This window comes from Pezoporus occidentalis, unplaced genomic scaffold (genome assembly GCF_034315485.1).
Source record: "Pezoporus occidentalis ecotype Australia unplaced genomic scaffold, CSIRO_AGI_Poc_V1 ctg23, whole genome shotgun sequence".
In the NCBI taxonomy this organism is placed as follows: domain Eukaryota; kingdom Metazoa; phylum Chordata; class Aves; order Psittaciformes; family Psittacidae; genus Pezoporus; species Pezoporus occidentalis.
This window is the reverse complement of record NW_026914180.1, coordinates 1,628,152-1,650,949: the sequence shown is the minus strand read 5'-3', so window position 1 is coordinate 1,650,949 and position 22,798 is coordinate 1,628,152. Positions and strand designations below refer to the sequence as shown.

The 22,798-nt window shown below is 46.5% G+C and overlaps 1 protein-coding gene across 2 annotated transcripts in view; it reads left to right on the top strand.

The window, feature by feature from the left end:
- Window positions 1–22,210, top strand: part of XIRP1 (xin actin binding repeat containing 1) — a 33,939-nt gene extending 11,729 nt beyond the window's left edge. The window contains exons 6-8 of one of the 2 annotated variants that reach the window (XM_062621382.1): window positions 10,265–10,425; window positions 11,954–12,007; window positions 13,626–22,210. In XM_062621382.1, coding sequence (XP_062477366.1) covers window positions 10,265–10,425; window positions 11,954–12,007; window positions 13,626–21,263 — 7,853 coding nt within the window. In that variant the 3' untranslated portion in view covers window positions 21,264–22,210. Of the gene's footprint in view, window positions 1–10,264; window positions 10,426–11,953; window positions 12,008–12,861; window positions 13,487–13,625 lie in introns of those variants that run through there. The other variant, XM_062621384.1, reaches the window with a different exon arrangement.
- The last annotated feature ends 588 nt before the right edge of the window (window positions 22,211–22,798 follow it).

Sequence of the window (22,798 nt, the reverse complement as noted above, 5' to 3'; positions counted from 1 at the left end):
ATCACACCCTCTATTGCAGAAGGTGCTGTCTCTGTATTCCATGGATGGTGGCTTCAGTTTGGTTCAGCATCATCATGTAGAGCACTTGGGCATGTTCACAGCAGAAACAGAGCATTGGGCATGTTCAAGGCAGAAACAGAGCACTGTACATGTGTGCTTTCCCCCTGTCAATATTCCTGTTAGGAATATTGAAATTCCTCGCTTTGGGGCTTAAACTCATAAGGCCAGACTTCAGTGTCTACTCTTTCCACCGGAAACAGGGTTATTTACCATGACTCTGGTCACCATGATCTGCAATAGGGGAAATGATCTGTAAGGGATTTGGTTGAGCTGGAGGGTTGCTCAGGTGGAGGGGACATCTTCCAGATCCAAACCATGTTCAGGACTGATAGGCAGGAGGCATTAAAATGTGTACTGTTCAGAGGGAAATGAGCTTTGCTTCATTTTACAAACCTAGGGAACAGGAGGCAATGTAAGATTAGCTGCAGAGGGAATTTCTTTCCCTCCTCTTCTGGTCTTCAGGGGGGGCTGAGAAACGCATTTGTGACCCTGAGCCTGTTGGGTTAGCCTCATTCATATTACCATACCACTCCCTATTTGTGCTTATGTATGGAAAGTAACTCTATGCCATTCTGTAAGTCAGAGCAGAAAATGTCCCGTGTGTGCATTTATGTGTCTCTTATGCCTGATTTTCCACTTACTGAGGCCTTTTAGCTCTAAGGTCTGTGTCAGCAGAAAAGAGCCAGACTCCAGGTCCAGATCTTGGTGCTGCCCCTCAGTCACTGTGTGAAGAGCCTGACCCCAACAGCCTGAGTTGAAAGCAATATTTTTCTGGTCATGCATTCGGTGATGGTTAAGGTTTCCTTCTAAAGTACACATCCTGCTGATTGGCTGCTGTGAGAATAACAGAAATCTTTTAACTTCCCCCATTTCCCTCTAGGTTTCCAGTTTTCACCCACTAGATTCAGTTTTTTATTAGAAAACAGGAATTTAGGGAAAAAGATGTGGAGTTGGTGTCTCAGGTACAGATATCACTTGACAAGAAGAAGTGAAACATGAAAACCTATGTTCTTGTTCAGACAAAGTGAAGATAATCCACTCATGGCAATTAAGGGATCCAGCATGGGTGGAAATTCATAGGAACATCCTACAAAGGCTGATATCAGCCCTTGAATAGGTGCAGTATTTTGCAGAATACAAAAGCCTCTTTTAAGGTGGTAAACAGGCAAAGATGCCCTAGCCTGTTGCTAGGAGAATGAAAATCCTGTTTTGGTACTGGCAAAACACCCAGTTATGGGTCTGAACATGGTAGCAGGAATCTCTGCATTAAGTACTATACAACCTGGCATTTTACTTCTTTAAAGCCAACTGTTTCTCTCCTACACAGTATTCTCACTGGCAATTTGCTCTATTCAGAAACAAATGGAAATGCAGGGGAAACTCAATAGCTACAAGTGGGTTGGGGTTTTCTCTTTAAAGGATACTGATAGATTTTTTTGGGCTGTGACTCTTTCTTCCAAAACAGTATTTTCTTGGCTGTCAGTGATAAAGAGCTGACAGCAGCATGGAAACACCGTGATAAGAATAGAAAGCAGAGGCACGGTCTCAACCGCTCCTCAGAACCGCATGGTATCCATGCAATGTCCCTGCGTAAACTCTATGGCATGGCAAAGAAATGCTTAAAGATGCATGCCACAGCCCTGATCCCAGCTGTGTTCTGCATCCCAGGCAGGATGCGTGGCTGGAGATGCTCACAAGGCTCATGCCTGCGCAGACATTCCCAAGGTGTCTCTTCACAGTGGTTAGAGAGGGCTTCCCTTAAAAGGTCTGGTATTTACGGCATGCCAAGAAACCCTCTCCCCAGATAGAGGTTATTCCACTGGGTAGTTGGGTGTTCCCTTGGGAAGGGGATTTTAGAGGGAGGGAAGCTGCTATCATGAATGGTCATCCTGCATTGTGGTGTGCAAAGGCTGAGATGCTGCTCTATGGGAGAAGGTAGAGCATGCAGAGGAGTTAGGGATGAAAGTAGTTCTGCTGCCAGTCAGCATTCAGGGACAGGTGAAACCGAGAAACAGGGAAATAGAAACAGCTCTCATTAGACATCGGATGGGAGTGTTTATCACCATTCCACTGAAAAACCCCTGTGTAAATAACAGAGTTACTGGAGGGTATGAAAACAGTGCTGGCATGACCAGGGTGTGATACACGATCCCCAGCATGTCAGAGGGCAGTGCTGGATACTGAGATCACAGGGATACACAGCCCGGGAGAGTGATTTATTAAGCAACCTCTCAACCTTTATTAACCTTTTGCAAATAGCAGAGGAACACGGACAATGAGGCAATGCGGAGTGAATAGTCAGGATTACATCTGCCTTGTGTAGGCACTTGGTATCCCAAAAGCAGGGGAGCTGACCCAGGTGATGTCAAAGACCCTCTCTAAGGAAACACAGCCTCACATCAGTTGGCCCACTCGGGAAGTCCACATCCCCAGCCAGCAATGCCACTCGCAGCTGTCTCTCAGCAGAGCTTCCTGGCATTTTTTGGTACCAGGAATAGAGTCCTCCACATTCCTAGATTTCTGCAAAGCCCAGAAATAGCCCCGAGCTGCCTTGGGGCAGATACTCAGCCCTGCCTGAGGCTATATTTTCCCAGCTCTTCTCAGGAGCTGTTTAAATTACCTGGGGGCTGTGATGTTGCTCCTGCAAAGGAAAGTCCAGTTGACAGTGAGGAGCCCAAAACATTTGCAGAAGTGACTAAAGACCATGAATCTCCAGTTTACAGGTGCTGGAAATTGTAGAGAGATCTGAACCTGAAACTCAAGTGCAGGAAGCAAGACACTCTTCAGTAACCGCTTTTTCCTTCACCCCCTCCCATTTCAGATTTGAAAATTCAACTCTATACACGTGCAAAATTAAAATTGTTTGACTATAATTTAGCAGACAATTCCTAAAGCATGAAATGGCTTTTGAAACCTTATTTGCTTTTCAACACAAGTGGTGTTTAGTTACATTATGTTATTTTACTTACTTGTTTGGCACCTTCCTCTGGTTCTGGCACTTTTCAGCCCATTTCCCACCCCAGAATTCATGTATTAGCTTTACGTGCCAGAGCTGCTCAAGTGATTGCAACATATGGCTTGCAGACAGTGCAAAATCTTTCTTAAACCCTTTCAAGAAATAATGATTTATAAAAAAATATAAATTACATAAATTTGTTTATAAATTTATAAATTTAATATAAATTTATAAATTACATAAATGTAAACATAACAAATATAAAAAAAACCACAAAAAATATGTGCATTGATCATTGTATGATCTATACCAGAGATACCCAGCCTCCAAATTAGGGATCTATTGTACATGATGCTGTACAAACCTATCTGAAAGGACTGGGTCTACTCATGAAAGCTGGGAATCATGAAAAAAAGTGTGGTTAAGTTGTATGATTTTGTTAGTTAGCTGTAATCATGGGCGTTTTTACAAAAGGGTTGGTTTGGAGAGCATATGAAAATCTCAGTTCTCACTTTTAAAGGTGAATTCCCAGCCCTTGCAGTTATAACAAAAAGTTAGCTTGGACCAAAACAGTCAAAAAACAGATGACTTCTTTGAAAAAAACAACAAACAACCAAACCAACATGTTTACAGTTGCCACTCTCTCACATAATTGGCCAATCTATGGCAAAAAGAAAAAGCTTGAATTTCAAATCCTTGCTGTGCTTTGTAGAACTGAAAGTGAGAGAAAACACTGCAGTTTGCAAACAGAGCAAAGTGTGATCTGGGGGCCAGGAGGGAGTACCCATGAGGATAAGCAGGATTGTTTAGAGCATCACTGATCCTCAGTCTTTACTAGAAGTTGCCTGAAACTCCACTGATGTTCCCTCTTGCAGCCTTGTCCCATCTTTTTTCCCCTTCCTTTGGAAAAAATAGCACTTCACATTCTAACATGTGCTAAAGCCTCAAGAGTGCGTTATGAGGCCAATGAGAAAGAGCTAGACATGCTCCCCTCTCCCCAAACCCTCACCCTCCCAGGACTACCCTTCCCCTCATACCCTTCACTGCAGCATCTCTGGACCATTCACCCTTCCAGCAGCCTCCAAACCAGGGCAACAGGGAGCCTTTCCCACTTCCCACACCACCTTCAGCATTCACCTCCTCCAACAGAGCTTCCCCATGGAGCAGAGCTGCCGGCACAGGGGTTGGGGCAGAGATTTAAACCTCTCCCTGCTGACTGAGCACCCCCAATGGGCTGCCAGGCTCCCAGATTAAGCAGCAGTACTGGTTTCCCAGCCAGCTTTTGTGGGTGCTTACCCACCCGTGCAAATTCCCTCAGCCCAGCTGTGGAGAGATGCTGGCATTTAGGAGCCCCTTTTGTCAGGGGACTGATACTCTGGGAGACAAAGCTGGGAGGAGAATGGGGTAGGTGTGATTTAGCACATGTAGCTCTCACATGCAGCAACAGAGGCTCTTAGAAATGGGGTTCCCATCGATAGGGACCCAGCTTCAAGAAGGAGCAGAGAGTTACTGAGGTTTCATCAACATGCATGCCAGGGACACGCAGGTGGGATTGGGCACCCATGTCCAGCCACACAGCCTTAAGTCAGTGGACTAATTGGGTAGTAGTGACCACGCAATTAGAAGTAACCCATGACCATCCCAGGCAGGGAGGAATAGCAGAAATGGCTCCAAATTCCCAAGAAACAACAGCCCAGGGCATGACAAACACAGGAGAATTTCCATTTCCGTCACCCTGGTAGTCAGAGTCTCTTTCACAGTGTGAAGAAATTGCTGCTTTCCTGCCCTGATTTTCCCAGTGCTAAAAGCTCCAGGGTATGGGTCTCTTTGCTCCCATTGGCCTTTGAGTATCGGCCTTTGGGTCCTGCACTATGGGATGTGCCATAGTGGCTCTCCGTACCCAAGCCACCGCACAGCCAAGGAGTGAGACCATAACACACATGTGCTCCATGGCATAGAACATGCGAGGTCCAGCAGCCACCATGGCAAGCCCAAAGCTGACCTTCAGAGGAGCAGTGACAGACAGTCACCGAGCAGATGAAGGAGGATGCTGGATTTGGCTGTCTGTAATGGGATGCTCACTGGACCATTGGTCCGTTTGATGAGCAATGGGTAGAGAAGGGTCCCTGGCACAACTTATACCACTGGGTTATCCCTTTCCCTCCGGCTTGTGCTAGCCTTGTGTGAGCCCCAGCAGCTCTCAGGCCCCATTACACAAGCTGCAGTGGGGTGCACAGGGTGACACAAAGGGCTTTGCTTAGCAGCTGTGTTTGCTCAGGGCGGCTGATTTTGGGAGCAAAGCCGATGACATGTGGTTGGCCAGGCGACCCAGAAGACTGGTGCTGAGCTTGCAGCTTCCTTTTTTAATAGGCGACTCAGGCGCTCAGTAGCTCACTGGGGCTTGTGGTGGGAGCCAGGCTGCGAAGGAGTAGCGGCAGAGGTGGTGGACACCAACAGGTGGGTAGCATTGTTTCTCTCTAGGATAAAGCTGTTTAAGTAGAAAGCAGAGCAAGCTGGAGCTGATGTGTTAGTGGTGAGATAGGGTTTTCTCAGGGGAAGAGGTTTTGTCGGTGATTTGTTTTCCGCTTGTTGGGAGTTGGCTGTCAGATGTAACATGATCACAGTTCAGGAGGCCTATAATACTATCTTTAGCACAAGATAGAGCAGATGAGTGATTTATGGGCAATAATGACAAGGAAATGAGTGACTTTTTAGTTGAATATTTAAGAGTCTCTTTCCCCGTTGCCTTGCCTCTTCCCCCTGTGTCTAGAAAGATCAGTGGGTACAAATGAATATGTGAAATGATTTTCCCCCATTAGGCATTTCCAGGTCCCGCAGCCCTCCCTGTCTGCCTGGGGTGCAGCCTGTGGGACAGAGAGGCTGTAAACTGAGCCCAAGCTGCACATACATGGGGTGGGGCAAGGGAAGAGCTAAAGAAACCCCAACAGCTGCTCCCTACGGACAGTCCTAACATTTCAGCCCCCCATATGAAATGTGCAGATTCATCTGGCGCCAGACGCTGGTGTGAAGTACATTTTCCAGGCAAACCCCAGCAGGGAGGAACATTGCCCATGTCCTTCCCTTAGGGAGCAGCGCCATCGGCCACGGTGCCAGCCGCTGGGTGGGACGGGACGAGGCGGTCCTCAGGAGCTCTTTTCTTCTATTTTAGCTCACTGCGGATGCTTTAATGCTTGGAGTATCAGGTTTAAAATCCCTGGGGCCGCAGTCAGTGCTAGTCAATCAGCGCTGCGCGGGATGCATCACTCAGCACTGGAATGGATGCCAAATGTGCCAGTGGCGCCCTTTTGCTCTTCAAGGCAGAAACATGGAGCCCGGCACAGGTCTCAAACTGGACTTTCATGCCACCCATCTCATATACAACAAATAGCACCCTAAGCCCGGTCTGCACAACATACTTTGACTTTGCTTTAGCATCCCTATCTGGGAAGTTCCCCTGCTCCCTTCCTCCTGAGGATGCTATGCAGTGGCACCAGGTTCACAACCCTTGAGATGTCCTAGGTGCCGCTTGGACACCATCAGCTGAACACATGTGACAGCTCGGCTTTCTCCTTAGTAGAATGAACTGTTGTTCTTTGAGCTTATCTATAATTAGCAATTTAGAGGGTGGCAGCAGCCTGTTTTCTCAGGGAGAGCTGCATGGAGCCACCAGACATTCCACAAGTGTAGAGTCAGCCCGGTGGGTTTGAGCAGCCCCTATCTAAGGCAGGCAGTTTTGTGGGAAGTGATAAGCAAGCAGAGGGCTGCGCATAGCCTGTGAAATGCAAAAATGTCATAAAGGAGAAGCAGAGAGGGGGGAAAAGAAAACAAAGGCAGTGATAAGGGGAAAGCTTCAACAAAAGCCTTGTATCTAATTATAGCCATCATTAAAACAGAAGCCCTGTGGCCTTTCATCCGTGGAAGGTGATGGGTGAAGGATTAGGCAGCACTGAGGCTATGCTATTTTCCACTGCATGGGCTGGAAATCTTTCTTCTGCTGTATTATTCTTTCTTAGCTGGAGGGGCACATTGCTCTTCCCTGTGCAGCATCCCAACCCAAGGGCCCATGGGCCAATACAAATTTTATCAGCTCAGTGGTAATACCCATAGCCTGGGGTAGGTGTAGACCATTAAATGTCACCAGCCCAGCTCTAGGACATGAGGATGCTTTTGTTAAGCACTTAGCACCGAAAGACTTAAGCACAGCAATGCTCTGTCAGCCTAGGCAAGGTCCCTGCCTTGCAGTGAAGGGTGAAGGGCTCCCATCACCTAGTTGTAGTTTTTAAGAGTTTTTAGCTTGGCCATTCCCTTGCAAAGGGCTTGTGTTCATTTTACCAGCCAGAAAGGCTGCAAGTCTGTGCTTGGTTTTCTTTCTGCTTTAAAGCTAGCAAGGCTGAGTCTCCCCAGCTCTCCCCATTGCTCTTATTGGGGGGCTTAGCCAAACCTCATAACTTTGCAAAGAAGAAAGCTTCTGCTTTCCAGATCGTTGGACCCCTTTTGCCTCCCCAGCAATGTAGATAAAAAGAGATAACCAGACAATATTTTTCAAAGCTCTCTTCAAAGCTTTCTGCAGCAAATTCAGCACAGGCTTTAATGCTCTCCTCACAGTGCACAGCCACAATAAGGAAAGACCATGCAGGTCAAAGGACGTGAGCCTGCCCCTCTGCTCTCAGGAGACCTCACTTGGAGTATTGTGTGCAGTTCTGGTGTTCTCAGCATAAAAAGGACATGGAACTGTTGGAACAAGTCCAGAGAAGGGCCACGAGGATGATCAGGGGACTGGAGCACCTCCCGTATGAAGACAGGCTGAGGAAGTTGAGGCTGTTCAGCCTGGAGAAGAGAAGGCTGCGTGGAGACCTCATAGCAGCCTTCCAGTACCTGAAGTGGGCCTACAAGGATGCTGGAGAGGGACTCTTCACTAGGGACTGTAGTGATAGGACAAGGAGTAACAGGTTAAAACTTAAACAGGGGAAGTTTCGATTGGATATAAGGAGGAAATTCTTTCCTGTTAGGGTGGTGAGGCACTGGAATGGGTTGCCCAGGGAGGTTGTGAATGCTCCATCCCTGGCAGTGTTCAAGGCCAGGCTGGACAGAGCTTTGGGTGACATGGTTTAGTGTGAGGTGTCCCTGCCCATGGCAGGGGCGTTGGAACTAGATGATCTTAAGTTCCTTTCCAACCCTAACTATTCTATGATTCTAAACCCAAGGTACCTTCACTGGCAGTTTCCATTTTTACAGAGTAGACCCCTTCAGATGAGTGCCTCGAGCCCTCAGATGAAGGGAGAAGCCCACTGCAGCATATAGAAGGGATTGTGTTAGCAGATATTGGCACCAGCTGCTGTAAAAGCAGTACCTCAGTGATGCCTTAACTGTCTCCTCCTCAATTCCAGGGTTCATCTCAAAAAAAATCATGGATCTCATAAAATATTTGGGTCTCTTGAACACAGTGGGGAAAAACTGATGCACAGGGTGGTTGTAACCTCAGTCTATCTTAAGATGCACCATATCTACCTTAGCAGTGCCATTGTCTCCACTGGCTGTAGATGGATAGTCTCTTTTGACTCAGTGTTTGAGCTGTGGACAGCAGGAGTCAGGAAGAGAGGCCCCATATCTGCATCGTGACTTAGCAAAAAAAGGCACTAAGGAAATATCTTCTCCTGTTTCTTCCCCTGGTGCCCTAGTGACCTCTGGCAGAACTGGGCAGCTAAATCTGTATTGCATCCCACTGCTTCCTCTTGTATCCAGCCCCAGTTCTGCATCAAAATGCCCATGCATCTGCAGGAGCAGCTGGAACCAAGAACAAAAGAAATTTGGAGTTTGGCACCTTCCAACAGCATGTTGGCCTGGGTCTGACAAGCTCACTGGCCCTCTGCTCTTGTCTTCATGGCTTTTGGTGCATGTTTGTCCCTGTAGGAAATGGTATTTCATTTGAAGCACCAGTTTCTGGAATCCTGTTAGGGTATAACAGTAGCTGTTGTCACATTAAGATAAACCTCCCTCAGTATTTTAGAGGAAAACCTGGAAATCTGAACTCAAAATGCAGAAATCAAGAGAAAAACAGTCATTAAGTTTGATATTTACAACCTTCATTATTTGGACACTGAGATTTGAGAGCAAAGAACACTAGAATTGCTGCACTGTTTCTAATGTGCACATATTAAAAAGTACATCAGCCCTTTCCTGGCTGTGGAATAGCTGGATTTGTGGAGAGAGAGTCCATTGTTCAAACAGAAAGCATTGCAAATACCAAACTAAATCCAAATGCGGCAGTGCAAGCCTGCAGATAAAAGGAGAAACTTCTCATGTTTTTATAGAGGTAAAAGAGGAATTACAGCCCTGACTAGTCTGGAGAACTAAGATGCATCACACAGGTGTAGAGCTCTATACACATCTGTGATGGGAGGATCATCCAAAAATGTGTGACTGCTCAAACCATCCAGTCCCTCTGTGTACCCCTCAGGAGGTCTGCCTGATCACCTCCTCCCAGAGTAGCCATTTCTCCATTAACCAGATAAGGCACATCCTCAGCTGTAGTTATCTCCATGGGTTGCATCTGAACAAAAGTAGGAGGAACACTGTATGTCTTAGAATACCTCAGCAATGTCATGCTGGGTCCTAGTGGGGGCCCCACAGCAGCTGGTACAGCTTAAAATATTAGATCTCTAAACTAAAAGGAGGTTTCAGTTTGTTGGCGCTGCCAAAGACCCCCTGCTAGATCCTTGAGCAGGTCTCATTGACTCTTCATATCTCTGTTCCCTGAAATGAGCTCCCAGGGAAGGGGTAAAAATAGATGGATATAGCTGCTTGTGAGGCACACTGATAAGACAGTGGGGCAGCCAGTGGACAAAAAAAAAGTAGGAATTGATTCACACAGACCATGTGTAGCTCCTTCATATACTCCAAGTTGCTTATTTTGGTGATGGCCTTGTCCATGCAGGACATGGGATGCAGGAATGCGTGCAGGCCACGTGCCCCGCTGGCAGGATGGAGAGATCAGGTCATTGCCCAATGTGTTACTCTCACCCAGGATCAAAGTCCAATTCAGCTATGAAAAACGTGGAAATGTCCACATTTTCTTCCTGATCCAGGAGGGTACGATGTTAAATTTTGGAGGACCAGGGTGGGGGCTGCTGGGGGAATTGGTGTGGAGATGTTGGAGGCACCTGGCAGAGCCCTTGGTAAGTGATGCTCATGGTCCAGGCTTCGCGTCTTTGGCACAGAGCTCACCATGCGCGTCTGTCCCTGTTTCAGACGAGAGGACGTGGTCATTTTTAGGCACACCAGACAACACCAGCCGCGTACTTCACCAAGGACGAGGGAGGTCCTCTGCACCCTCCGTGAAGGAGCTGTCGGCTCTCTATCTCTCCCAGACAGCTGCTGCTGCTGCTCACACCGACAGCCCCAGAGAGCCGGTAAGCACCACGCGCCACTGCCGCCATCCTCCCCTCTCACAGATCACCAGTGGCATCCAAACAATGTCCTGTCCCAGCAAGTGGTTGTAAGAGGGTGAGAGAGAACATGCCTGGTGTCGTAAATCTGGAGAAACACAGCATCTGGGTTGCCAAAAATGACCAGCTTTCCCTCGTCATTTGCAAACATTGTATACGTGTTATCAGAGGTGCTGATAGAAATGTATAGGACGTATACATCCAGGTCTTCACATATAAATACCTGAACTGACCACCTACATTCATTGTAAAATAATAGGTGTCTCCTTGTCCCCCCTCAAATAAAGAGCAACAAAAATACTTGCACTGTATTTATGATTTAAGTGACATGGTTAGTGGTGGACTTAGCAATAACAGTTGGACACCATGATCTTAAAGGTCTTTTCCAACCTAGCTGATTTTATGATGTTATGATTTATGATAAGCTGCATATATATAGACACACACATATGTAGGCACACATGTACATGTAGCAAACACACACAAATGTCTACGTCCACTAGCCCATCCAAACAGTTTATTAATACATAAGATTTCCACATTATTTGCATGTATATATTTACACACTCACATCCATGGAAGAAATATTCAGCACAGGGCAGCATATACATCTCCATGCTAAACCCATTCCAGCACACACACATACTTATGTCCATATATGTCCCACTCAGGCATAACTTCACAGTGCAACTTCCTTTTGTTCCTGTTTATAGCTCTTGTTCTGGGATCCAGGGATTTAATCACCCCCTCCAGGCTGATCACTGGATCATAATAATTCACATTATAAGGGTTATGAGACACTGAGCTACATTTTTCCCATTTTGCCAGCTCCACTAACGATACAGGAGTAACATGGGATGTGATTTCACGTCAGGACCTTTCCTGCAGGCACATCCATGCTCCCTCCCACTCAATCTCTTGCAGCGTCCCTGACCAGAGATGCAGTCTCTCGAGCACATATCATGGCTCTGGACTGGAGGAGTCCAGACTAAAGCAGTCCCAGTTGAAAACAAATGAGTGGAGACTGTAATGGGAAAATTACAACTGGTTAGAAGCCTAAGGAAAAAAAAAGCTGTGTCAAAACACAGAATTACACAATCCATAAAGCAATTACAAATGTAGATTGGTTTTATTTTTATAATATTGGAGTATAAACAAAAATATGGGCTAAATCAAACTTTGGAGAAATCAGTGCTTGCATTGTTCAACCCCCCCCCCCAGTCTGAACAAATGTGTTTGGGGTTTTGTTTGTTGGCTGAGACTTTTGGAAAGAAATATTTCCCATCAATTTGGAATAAGATTGGTTTTCCCAACAGCACAGGACTGCCAGAGAACCAGAAAGAAAACACTCACCTGTAATGGTTTTCAGGTCTCTGTAGCTGACATATACACATATATATAATAAATATATATATATACACACACATATATATGTACAGATAACTTGTCTCCCTATGCAGTTTGATGGCATTTCTCCTCATGTCTTTTCCAGAGTACTGTGAAGGACAACTCCAATCACCCTCCCCACACACAGAAAAAAAGCAAGGTAAGAAATGTTCAAGATAAGCACCGTTATCTAACCAAATATTTGTGGACTGCAGTGAGGTGTGATTTAAATCCCCATACAAGGCAGTGAGGAGTGCTTTCATACTGAATATAGCTATCAGCTGCTCTGCCGCTCTTTCCCACGTTCAGAAGCAATGCAAAAGCAATCCCAAAAAAAGCGCATTCAAAGTTATGTTGTCTCACGTGAAATATCTGCATTTTACATTTGCTGCAAAACATGCTGATTTTGGTATTCTGGGAGGTGTTTTTTACTAATGTTCAATACTTATTTTTAGCTGGAACAATCTGCATGTAACAGAGTGAAATAACACCGTGCGCTATTGCTTTGAGCAACAACTAATAATATTCCAGGCATAACTCTACAGACGTAATTCCACAGGCATGACAAGGGTCAGCAGATTTGTTTACTGAAAGGAAAGCCACCAGGATTACAGTCTCTTTTAGATAATGATTATAGGCCTGGGCTACCTTCCCTTTGCACAAATGCCAAGCCAGGCAGGTTGTAGGTATTCAGTTCAGCTCCCAGGCTTCCCAAGCTAAGGAGGTGGTAAAAAAAAAAATGCAGAAAGTGAGTCTCAAAGGTAGGCTGAACAACCACAATTCACCCCATCGTGACTGCACGCTCTGTTCACTTCTGCACCAGCACTGCTGTGGATTTCAGCTGAGCTCAGGAGGACTAAGTCTAAACAGGTGTAACTTTTGCTGGCCCCCAGCTATAGGTGTTACTCTAACTTCTGGTCCCTCAGCCTTGCTTTTTCCTCCTATCAGCACAGAATTTGGCCTCCTAATTCCAGCAGATGTAAACCTTAGCTCCATGCCTGTACAAATCTGAAGGTCTAAAGAGCTTTATTTAAGTCTCTGATTGTGTAACTGTGCATCTATTCTTCTGCAAATGATGACGTGGAGTAGTCCAACAGAAGAAATCATTAATCAGACAAACATCCTTCCCCAGGCCCTCACTTCTGTGCAGTGGGCAGGCCATGGTGCTACCAAAAGTGCATCAAGCTAGCTCACTACCCAAAAATAGGTTGTCCTCAGCAGCTCAGCTCAACATTTTTTTTTTGGTTCCCTCCTCATTTCCTTCTTAAGACCTCTTCACAAATAGCTCCTTGGCTTTCTCGCGCACACATGTCCTATGTTCCCAGACTCTGTACAGGTCCTCACATTGCCCTGGATATTTTGGAGCAGGAGGGAGAAGTTAACTTTTAGCTAGCTACTCTAAGACAGCCTTCTTCATGTAACTCTTGTGGTCACTCTCTGTTGTTGATGCAGTCCAAACTAGGCACCTCTGTTATCCTGTAGCTGGACAGAATCCTGGGGACTGTAGACTAACCACTGCACATGCCTGGATTAGAGACCTTGCTTTAGAGAGTGTTGCTGTGGAACCGGAGCTAACACCGTGCCTGGAGCTTGTGCTGTGGTGTGATGATTTGGAGTGCTGTGTGCTACTGAACCAAAGGTATGGAGCTTAGTAGGTGCATGGATTTCCCATGTTGGCTGGCTTTTTCCTTTGTCATTCTCACTATTAACAACCTTGGAGTTGGGGGGGAGAAGGAGGGTAAGAGATGATGCTGACGTTTAAAACTGTTTCCCTAAAGATGTCAGAAGCTCAGAAATCGTCTAAAGTAGCCATCAAGAAAATGGAAGATGATTTACCTCCCCCTCCCACCCTTGGCTCAGTCCAGGTCATCGCTCCAGGGAGTCAGGATCTCAGCTCACTCCCCGTGCCTCCTCCAAAGCAAGCTTTCTCCAAGTTCTACCAGCAGCGTCAAGTCAATGAGCTAAAGAGGCTTTACAGACACATGCATCCTGAGCTCAGGAAGAATTTGGAAGAAGCTGTGACTGAGGACCTGGCAGAAATGCTTAATACTGAAGATCCTAACACCCAGGCATCTGTGAACCTAGACAAAGTCCTTCCAGGAGAGGTTCAGTCCATGCGCTGGATTTTTGAGAACTGGGCACTTGATTCCATTGGGGACCATCAAGCCACAAAGAAGCTGACAGAAGAAGAGGTCATTCTCAGTGGGGATGTGAAAAATACTTCCCTGAAGTTTGAAAGCCAGGCAATCAATGGAGACAGCCTGTCAACATCAGCCAAGGAATCAGAAACAGACCTTGCCAGAGGGGATGTGCACACTGCCCGGTGGCTGTTTGAAACCCAGCCGCTAGATTCATTGAACAAACTGTATTCAGATGAAACCGAAGTGCAGGAGGCAGTTCTCAAGGAGCCTGTCCAGGGAGGTGATGTGAAAGGTGCCAGACAGCTCTTTGAAGCACAGTCCTTAGATGCTATAGGACGCTGCTGCTCAGTGGAGGAGAAGAGCATCCTACAACTGAAGTCAGAAATCCAGGAGCTAAAAGGTGATGTTAAGAAGACTGTCAGGCTCTTCCAAACAGAACCTCTCTGTGCCATCAGAGACCAAACTGGAAACATCCATGAAATCAAGTCTGTCTGCCGAGAGGAAATTCAAAGCAATGCAGTCAGAACTGCTCGCTGGCTGTTTGAGACTCAGCCTTTGGATACCATCAACAAGGACACTTCCAAAGTGCAAATAATCCGTGGGATTTCGTTGGAAGAAATTGGAAGGCCAGATGTCAGTGGAGCAAGGTGGATATTTGAAACTCAGCCTCTGGATGCCATCAGAGAAATCACTGTTGAAGAACAGGATTTCAAGGCTTCAACAGATTTTGTCACAGGGGCAGATGTCAGCAAGCAGCGACTGCTCTTTGAGACCCAGACTCTTGATTCTCTGAAAGGAGAAGCGTCTGAAAGCATTGTAGCCAAAGAACAAGTCATTGGAGGTGATGTAAAATCTACACTCTGGCTATTCGAAACCCAGCCAATGGAAACCCTGAAAGACAATTTTGAAGTGGGACGTTTAAAGAAAGTAGAGCTTTCAGCAGAGGAGAAGGGAGATGTGAAGCAAAGAAAACATGTCTTTGAGACCTGTCCCCTTGGCAGCATCTCCAAGTCATTTGAAGAAGAAATTCCAGCCACCAGCATGGAAGAGGTAGTGAAAGGGGATGTGAAGTCTTTCAAGACTCTCTTTGAGACTTTTCCCTTAGACAGCATTAAGCAGGCCGATGCTGAACCTGTCACAAAAGAAGAGGAGAAGATTCCAGCTGGCAACGTCAAAGCCAACCAAATTCTATTTGAGACAACACCTCTGTATGCCATCAAGGATAGCTTTGGCAATTTCCATGAAGTCACCTCTGTAAGCAGAGAGCAAATTATCAGTGGTGATGTCAAGAACTACAAATGGATGTTTGAAACCAAGCCCCTGGACCAATTTGATGAAAGCATCAAGAAAGTGGATATAATAAGGGGGATCACAAAACAGGAGGTGATGTCTGGTGATGTCAGAACAGCCAAGTGGCTCTTTGAAACTCAGCCTATGGATGTCATTCATGACCAAGCCACGAAAGGTGAGGGGCATCCCCCGGTGAAGCGGGAGATCTCCCAGAGGGGGGATGTGAAGACCTGCAGGTGGCTTTTTGAGACCCAGCCCATCCACACTCTGTATGAGAAGGATGAAAAGAAAAAGGAGGAGGATGGCAGTGTGCCCCAAGCTGATGTGAAGTCATACACATGGATGTTTGAGACTCAGCCCCTGGACTCCCTGAAAGGCCAAGAGGAGCAGTATTTACAAGTCAGTAAGGCATACAGTCAGGAGGAATTACAAGGAGTTGATGTCAAAACTGTCCGGCACCTATTTGAGACTGAACCCTTGGGCAGCATTGTTGCTGGTGAAGCTGATCAGAAAAAAAACATGCGGTACTCCAGTCGTGTGGAGATACAGTCTGGAGAAGTGTCCAGAGTGAAGGAGTTCTTTGAAGCTAAGCCCTTGGATGCAGCCAAGAAACCAACATCCCCAAAGAATGATGGGACAATTGAAGCTGGATCTGTGCATAAGTTCACTTGGCTCTTTGAGAACTACCCCATGGACTCCCTGAAGGACAGCACTGAGGGTATCCAGGAAATCCCTCCAGAGAAGGATATCAAGGCTGGAGGTAAAAGGTTCGTATTTGAGACCTATTCCCTTGACCAAATCCATGATAAAGTGGATGAGACAGAGCTCCAGAAGATCCAGAAAGACACTATGAGCAAAGCTAATGTCAAGTCCTGTACGATGCTCTTTGAAAGCCAACCCTTATATGCTATACAGGACAAAGAGGGAGGATACCATGAGGTCACCTCAGTGCAGAAAGAAGAAATCATGAAAGGTGATGTGAAAGGTGCCCGATGGTTGTTTGAAACTAAGCCCTTGGATCAGATCAAGAAGGGAGAAGAGGTGTTTGTGATTAGGGCTGTCACCCAAGAGGACATCAAGAAAGGAGATGTCCAGGCTGCCCGGTGGAGGTTTGAGACGGAGCCCCTTGACTCCTTCTCAGGGGGAAAGAAGTCTGTGCCCAGAACAGTAGATGATGTGCAGAAGGGAGATGTTCAGTCCAACAAACAGCTCTTTGAGTCCCAGCAAGTGGGCCAGAAGAAGTATGTGAGGATGGTCAGTGTCAGTGACGTTCAGCGGGGTGATGTGAGGACATCCACTTGGCTTTTTGAAAACCAGCCTGTGGACTCTCTATATGGGGACGCGGAGAGAAGCTCATCTGTCAGCACAGTGCAGAGGGAAGACAACCAGAAAGGGGACGTAAAACGCTGCACCTGGTTGTTTGAAACCCAACCAATGGACACCCTTAAAGATCCAGAGTTGATGGTCAGTGCCGGGGCCCAAGAAGCTATCCCTCACGCAGATGTGAAAAGTACAACGTGGCTTTTTGAGAGCACACCTTTGGATCAATTTAGTGCTTCTGGAGGTAGCATAGAAACAGAACTGAAAGAAAAGACCATGAAGGAGACTTTAGAAATGCTCTGCACTTGCCAGGCTATTCAGCATAATGGGATCCTCATTGAAGCCAATGATATGCAAAGTGTGAAGATGGTGAAGTACCAGCTCAGCAGCCCAGGTGCTCCAGAGATCCTGAAAGAGGAGATTGTGGGAGGCCATTTGCAAAGGATCATGCTGCAGCTCCTGCACAGAACCAATGTGGAAGCACAGAGTGTACTGGTGGAGGAGGACAGAGGAGGCAAGATCAAAGTTAGCCCATTGCAGCTACTGGACCAGAGTGAAGGTGAAGAGGACTTGAGTGGAAATGTAGCTAAGGCTTTACAGGGTCTCCTCAGTCAAGATGCTTCCATCAAAAAGGGGATGGTGTTACAAGAGACAAAATCAGGATCAGTGAAGATGACTCTCTACTCCCTCCAGTTCCATTTTATCCATCAGAAAGTTGTCAAGGGGGATGTGAAGTCAACAATAGGGAACCTGCTTGCTTCTTCTCAAGAGCAGAAAGCAACAGCAACCATTAAGCGGGAGGACAATGAGAAAGGAAATGTCCAGCTTTTTGCGAGCTGCATTGAGAAGGGAGATCTAGACTACCTGAGGAATCTCCAGCAGCAGTCAGAGATACAATCTCTCATCTCTTCCCAAGCAGAGGAGGGGGCAGATGAGAGTGTCCCATGGGTTGTGCAGGGGGCTAATATACATATCTTACCAAATAAAGAACAAATAGAGAAAGTAATTGCAAAGGGTGAGGCAGGGGCTATGGAGGGAGCAAAAAAGGTATTCACATGTGAAAGCATGGGTAAAGAGGGTGCATTAGAGAGAGATGTTGTGGATGCGGCAGGTGTGACAGGCACCACTGTGCAATGCCTTGGGAAGCCCCTGCCCACAGTGATGGGAAAAGAAGAAATTCTGTCAGGAGGGCTTAAAGTGACTACAAAGTCAATCCAAAGGCTTGCAGATGTCAGCAAGAAGGCAGAGAAAGAAGAAGCCACCACTGCCAATTTGAAGGAAACCAAAGCTATGACGCAAGGCAAATTTCCAACCCAAGTCACAGCTCAAGGAGGAGAAGTGCCCGGGAAACAGCAGAGTTTGGTGACTGGGGGAGCCAGCCAGATGCAGCCAGAAGAAAAGGCCCTTGGGTGTGATCTTCAGACTGCAATGCAGAGCCTGAGGATAGCAACAGCAGAAGCAAAAAACATTCAACACCATGTCCAGAGCAAGCTACAGAGGAACAAGGAGGAGGTCCACATGGCCTGCAGGCAGCAGGCAGCCAGCACACAGGGTACAGTGACCCTTCAATCAGCCGTACACCAACAAGATTCTGCATCCACCACGCAGGAGAGCACCAGCACTGCCACCAGAACCACCACCACTAGAGTCCAGGAGTCATCCAAGACTGACACAAGTGTGTCTCAGAAGAGCATAGCATCACACAAAAAGGTCAGTGCTTCAAAGGAAGTAAAGGGAGGACAACTATTGAGCCAGGAAATCCAAGTTGTGCCTAGCAGAGATTTTAGCATTAAGGATGGCCTTTATACTGCCACACCCGTGAAAACCTATATAAACCCTTTTGTTGAGTCTGATTACAAAGAGCAATCAGTGCAAGAAGAAAGAGATGTTATTATCAGAGGGGATGTACAGACAGCTATCAGAGCACTGCAAAGTGCCGCCACTGAACAGCGCCTGGTAGAAAAGGAGGATGTTGTCCGAGGTAATTTAAAAGCCACACTTCAGTCATTGGAAAAGTCTAACGTTAATGTCTCCAAAGGGGATTTTAAAGCCGCTATGATATACAGAAATGCAGGGCAGTCCTATTCTGTGTGTAAAAAGAAAAATGAGACTCAAGTCATTAGTAACCAGACTGCTGTAGTGGCTTCAGGGTCACAGACTGATAATGACTTTCCTCCTCCTCCTCCCTCAGTTGCTGTGATGAAAGCAGAGCATTGCCCACCCTCAACCAAAGCAACAAGAGAAGGTGCCCTTCCACTACCAACCAGCAAAGATGAAGCCCCAGGATGTTCTGCACCACTTCAGACCTCTTCTCATGCTCTCCCTTCTCTGTCCTGCAAACCCACTGATCAGAGTCCTACAGAGAAGCCCAGGACTCCTCCAAAACCAGAAATTACTGCCCCACCCGGGAAAAAACCTGTCCCCCCTCCAAAACCTGAGCACCTCGTACACGAGGCACATTCTGCCTCTGCAAGTAACTGCACAAGCAGATCAACCAAACTGAGCCCTCCACCCTTGCCTCCAAAGCCTGCAGGCCTGAGGGAGATCATCAAGCCAAAGCCTCCCCTCATGGAACTGGGATTAAGCTGCATGGAAGTACATGAACAATCAAACCATGCAGAGATTCAGGCAAAGAGCTGCACTTTGGAGACATCTGTGAACAAGTCTGTCACAGATCAGGGTATGAGCCCTGAAAGAAAGCTGCCAAAAACCCCTCTTCAAATTGCAGAGGAAAGGTACAAGGCCAGCAAAGCAAAACAAGGAAAGGTGGAATCAGTCAGTGTTAAGACTTTAAAGCCAGCAAAAAATGGAGTACTTAGTTCTGAAGTCGAGCAGGGCATGATGAGTGGGAAAGCAGCAGCTCCAAGATGTCCAGGTGAGGTGGTTCGGAGGCATACAGAGCTGTGCCAAGACAAGAACGGGTGCTTTTCAGGATCACATCCAAGCTGTCCTGGTAGAGCACAGCCACTTAATGTGCCAGGACAGACTGAGCCAAGCACCTCCCCTGTGGGTCACACCACTTTTCCAAAGAGAGGGGTTGACATTGCACAAAATTCCTCATCCAAGGTGGAAAGAGAAAGTGTGTCTAATTCTTATGGATCATGGGATAGTCAGAGAGTTGTGCAGCAGGTGAGTGAGAGGAGGCAAACGTGTCATTCAATGTCCTTCCATCAGCAGACAATGAACTCCTTTGAGAAACAACATCAGGGGAATAATGAGCAATTTAAATGTCCTGGTGGAGAAGCAGAGGCACCTGCCCAGGAGAAGCCAGTGGTTGTTATGAGAGAGAAAAACAAGAGAGAAACAGAAGATGAACGTCGGAAGAGACTGTCAGTACACAAAGAGGAGATCATGAAAGGCAATGTCAAGGAGGCTATGGAGATCTTTGAGAACCTCAGGAGACAGGAGCAGCTGCAAGAGATCTTGACTCGGGTGAAGGAGTTTGAGGAGGAGACAAGCAAAGTGGACGTGAAAGCTCTGAAGAGCTTCTTTGAGAAGGTCCCTGACTGGGTTGTTCGTCAGAAGGCCCATCAGGCCAAGCAACAGGACAGGGTTGATACACTGGCAAAGGAGGACGCTGATGGTGTGTCCTCAGTGGATCTGGTTTTCGGGGACCTGGAACGAGCAAGTGCTGAGATTATCCACCTGAAGGAGCTGACACTTGCCCGGCTGCAGGACATTGAGGAGGCCATTAGAAAAGTTCTTTATTCTGTCTCTAGTCTCAAGTCTGAGTCAGACATCGCTGGGCTCTCAGGGCTGTTCAAGGAGTCTCTGGGGAGCACCCAAAACTCTATGAGCAGCAGCAATATCCGTAAAATCAGTATTGTCTCAAGCAAAGCCAAGCAGGAGGGAGTCACACTGGGGACAGGGGAAGCAGCATCTATGGAAGATGCAAAGGTGGCAGAAAAGACTGAGGTAACCAAGACAGAGCTAGAGGTCCCTCGGCTAGTTCAATCTCGTGTCAGCTCTCCATCCTCACCTTCCTACATCACCATCGAGTCTGCTGCCAGGAAACCAGCAGAATCACCCAAGACAGCATGTTTCCCCCGGGATGTCCCTTCACCAGACTGTCCTGACACTCCAGGAAAAAGGGAAGCTTTTTCTCAGGACAGCTTTAACTCCTTCAGCCAACCATCAGCAGAAGAAAAGAGTCCAGAGCCTGTCCAAAAAAGTGCTGGGTTGACCTCAGTGAAAGAGCACACCCTTGGCAATGTTAACCACGCAATGAGTGACAAAGAGAGGTCCCCTCTGGATACCTCCAAAGGCAGCTGCCACTGTGGGATGAAAGGAGGCTTTTCAGACTACTCCTCCCTGAATGTCCCAAGCCCACAAAATCCACGGAGGCAGAAAAGCATCCTGGAGCTGCAGACAGGGCCCGATGGGTCCAAGCTCTATGGAGCCACTCGGACTGTCATGGAGCAGTATGAGGAAATGGACCAGTTTGGAAACAAAATCATCACTTCATCCACCACAGTCACCAAGCAATCTGAGACACAAACATCTTCCACGTGTGATGTAGTCTCTCATCCCCAGTATGAGGTATCTGCCTCACCTGTGTTTCGGAGGTACTTGAAGAGCCCAGGCGAAGACTTCCACACCAATGGCAGTTTTCAGGAGCCAGGAGTGGTCTTTGTCACCTTTGGCAACTCCAAACCAAAGAAATAAGAGATTCTGGAGAGAAGAGAACTGTTTAAGACAAGAAAGAAAGTCCACTATAAAAAACATCTCCTGGTTTATCCACATTACACACAGGGATTAATCTAAGGACTTCTCAGGATCATCGTCTTGGCATTCGCATACAGACAGGACAAATGCAGTCTGCCTTGACACTGAAGGAAAACAGCCTTCACCTGGCCAAACCAACAGACTTGGTGCTGCACCATAACCCAGAGCCCTGACACTGTTAGAAGCACAAGGGAAAAATCCATCCATTAGCACCTTCGGGTAGCTTCTTCCCCCTAGAGTGTTGGGGCCAGGGGGTGGGGTGGGAGCAGTGTTGTATCAGGCTTCTCTGAACTAATGAAGAAGAAAGGATAGGTAGGATCAATCAAAGAACCAATCTGGTCATTAGCAAACGGACACCTTTATATTATCTTCCTAAGAAGGGCATCCTAAACACACATATATACACATGCTCATATTGATGGGTGGGTTGGATTGGTTTTATCTTAGTTAAAAGGAAAAAAAATAATCTCAAATCGCTGTAATTTATTGGGGTTGGGGAAGGTATTTATTAGGGGCTTTTTTCAGTTCCTGGAAAGTACCAGATGCTACTGAAAAAGCCAAGACCTACAGCTATTATCAGTACTGTTCCCCCAAAGAAAGATGCTATGAAAGGTTACTTATTTGAGTCAGAATGGTTACTGCTTTCCTCTGTTTTTAGAATTGTAATTTATTATTCAAAATATACAAATCTCTTATTTTAGATTTTCCATGCTTTCCTACATGTTTACTGTTTAAATTCCTTTTGAGACTTTGTAAAGCAATTTTCTTTTTATTATGACTTTGTTTTGTACATTTTAAACTGAAGAATTTAGATAATTTGTGGTTTGATTGTTGGGTTTTTTTAACTTCTATTGCTGCATTCTGAAGGTAAACATTACCTCTAAAAATACCTTGGTCTAGTTGAGTTTCTTTTGTTGAATGCTTGTTTCCTTTCACAGTACCTAGAAATCATCCCTCAGTGAAGCAGTTGAATCACATATTGAGAGCACTCTAAATCACTGGAGGGATTTAGTCTACATTTTCTTTACAATGTGGGTGGATTATCAGCTCTACAGCAAGCAGTGTTCGTATCCTTGTCTTAAAACTGAGTTGATTTGAGGGTGATATACACCACTCAAACCAGGACCCTGTGTAAGTGTGTGGGGACTGTGTAGTACGTTCATGCCACCAAGAAAGGCGTGAACACTTGCCTGCACCCACTTCTTCCATGTGGCATGCTGAGGTGTTGTGCCTCCATAAGCCTTACAAGGAGGAGCCCGAGTCCCTAGCTAGGTTTTTACATAGATACCAACTTGCATCACGCAACACATTGTTCAAGGTGTTGTAGGCCAGATAGGAGTTCTGTTTCCCCAAAACACAGGTACATACCCAGAGCTCATTGGTTTGTCTCTAGGACCCCATAATTTGAAAATAAGACATGCCAGAAGAAGAGTAATAACACTGTTTTCAGTTCAAAGGAAATGCACCATAGGTTG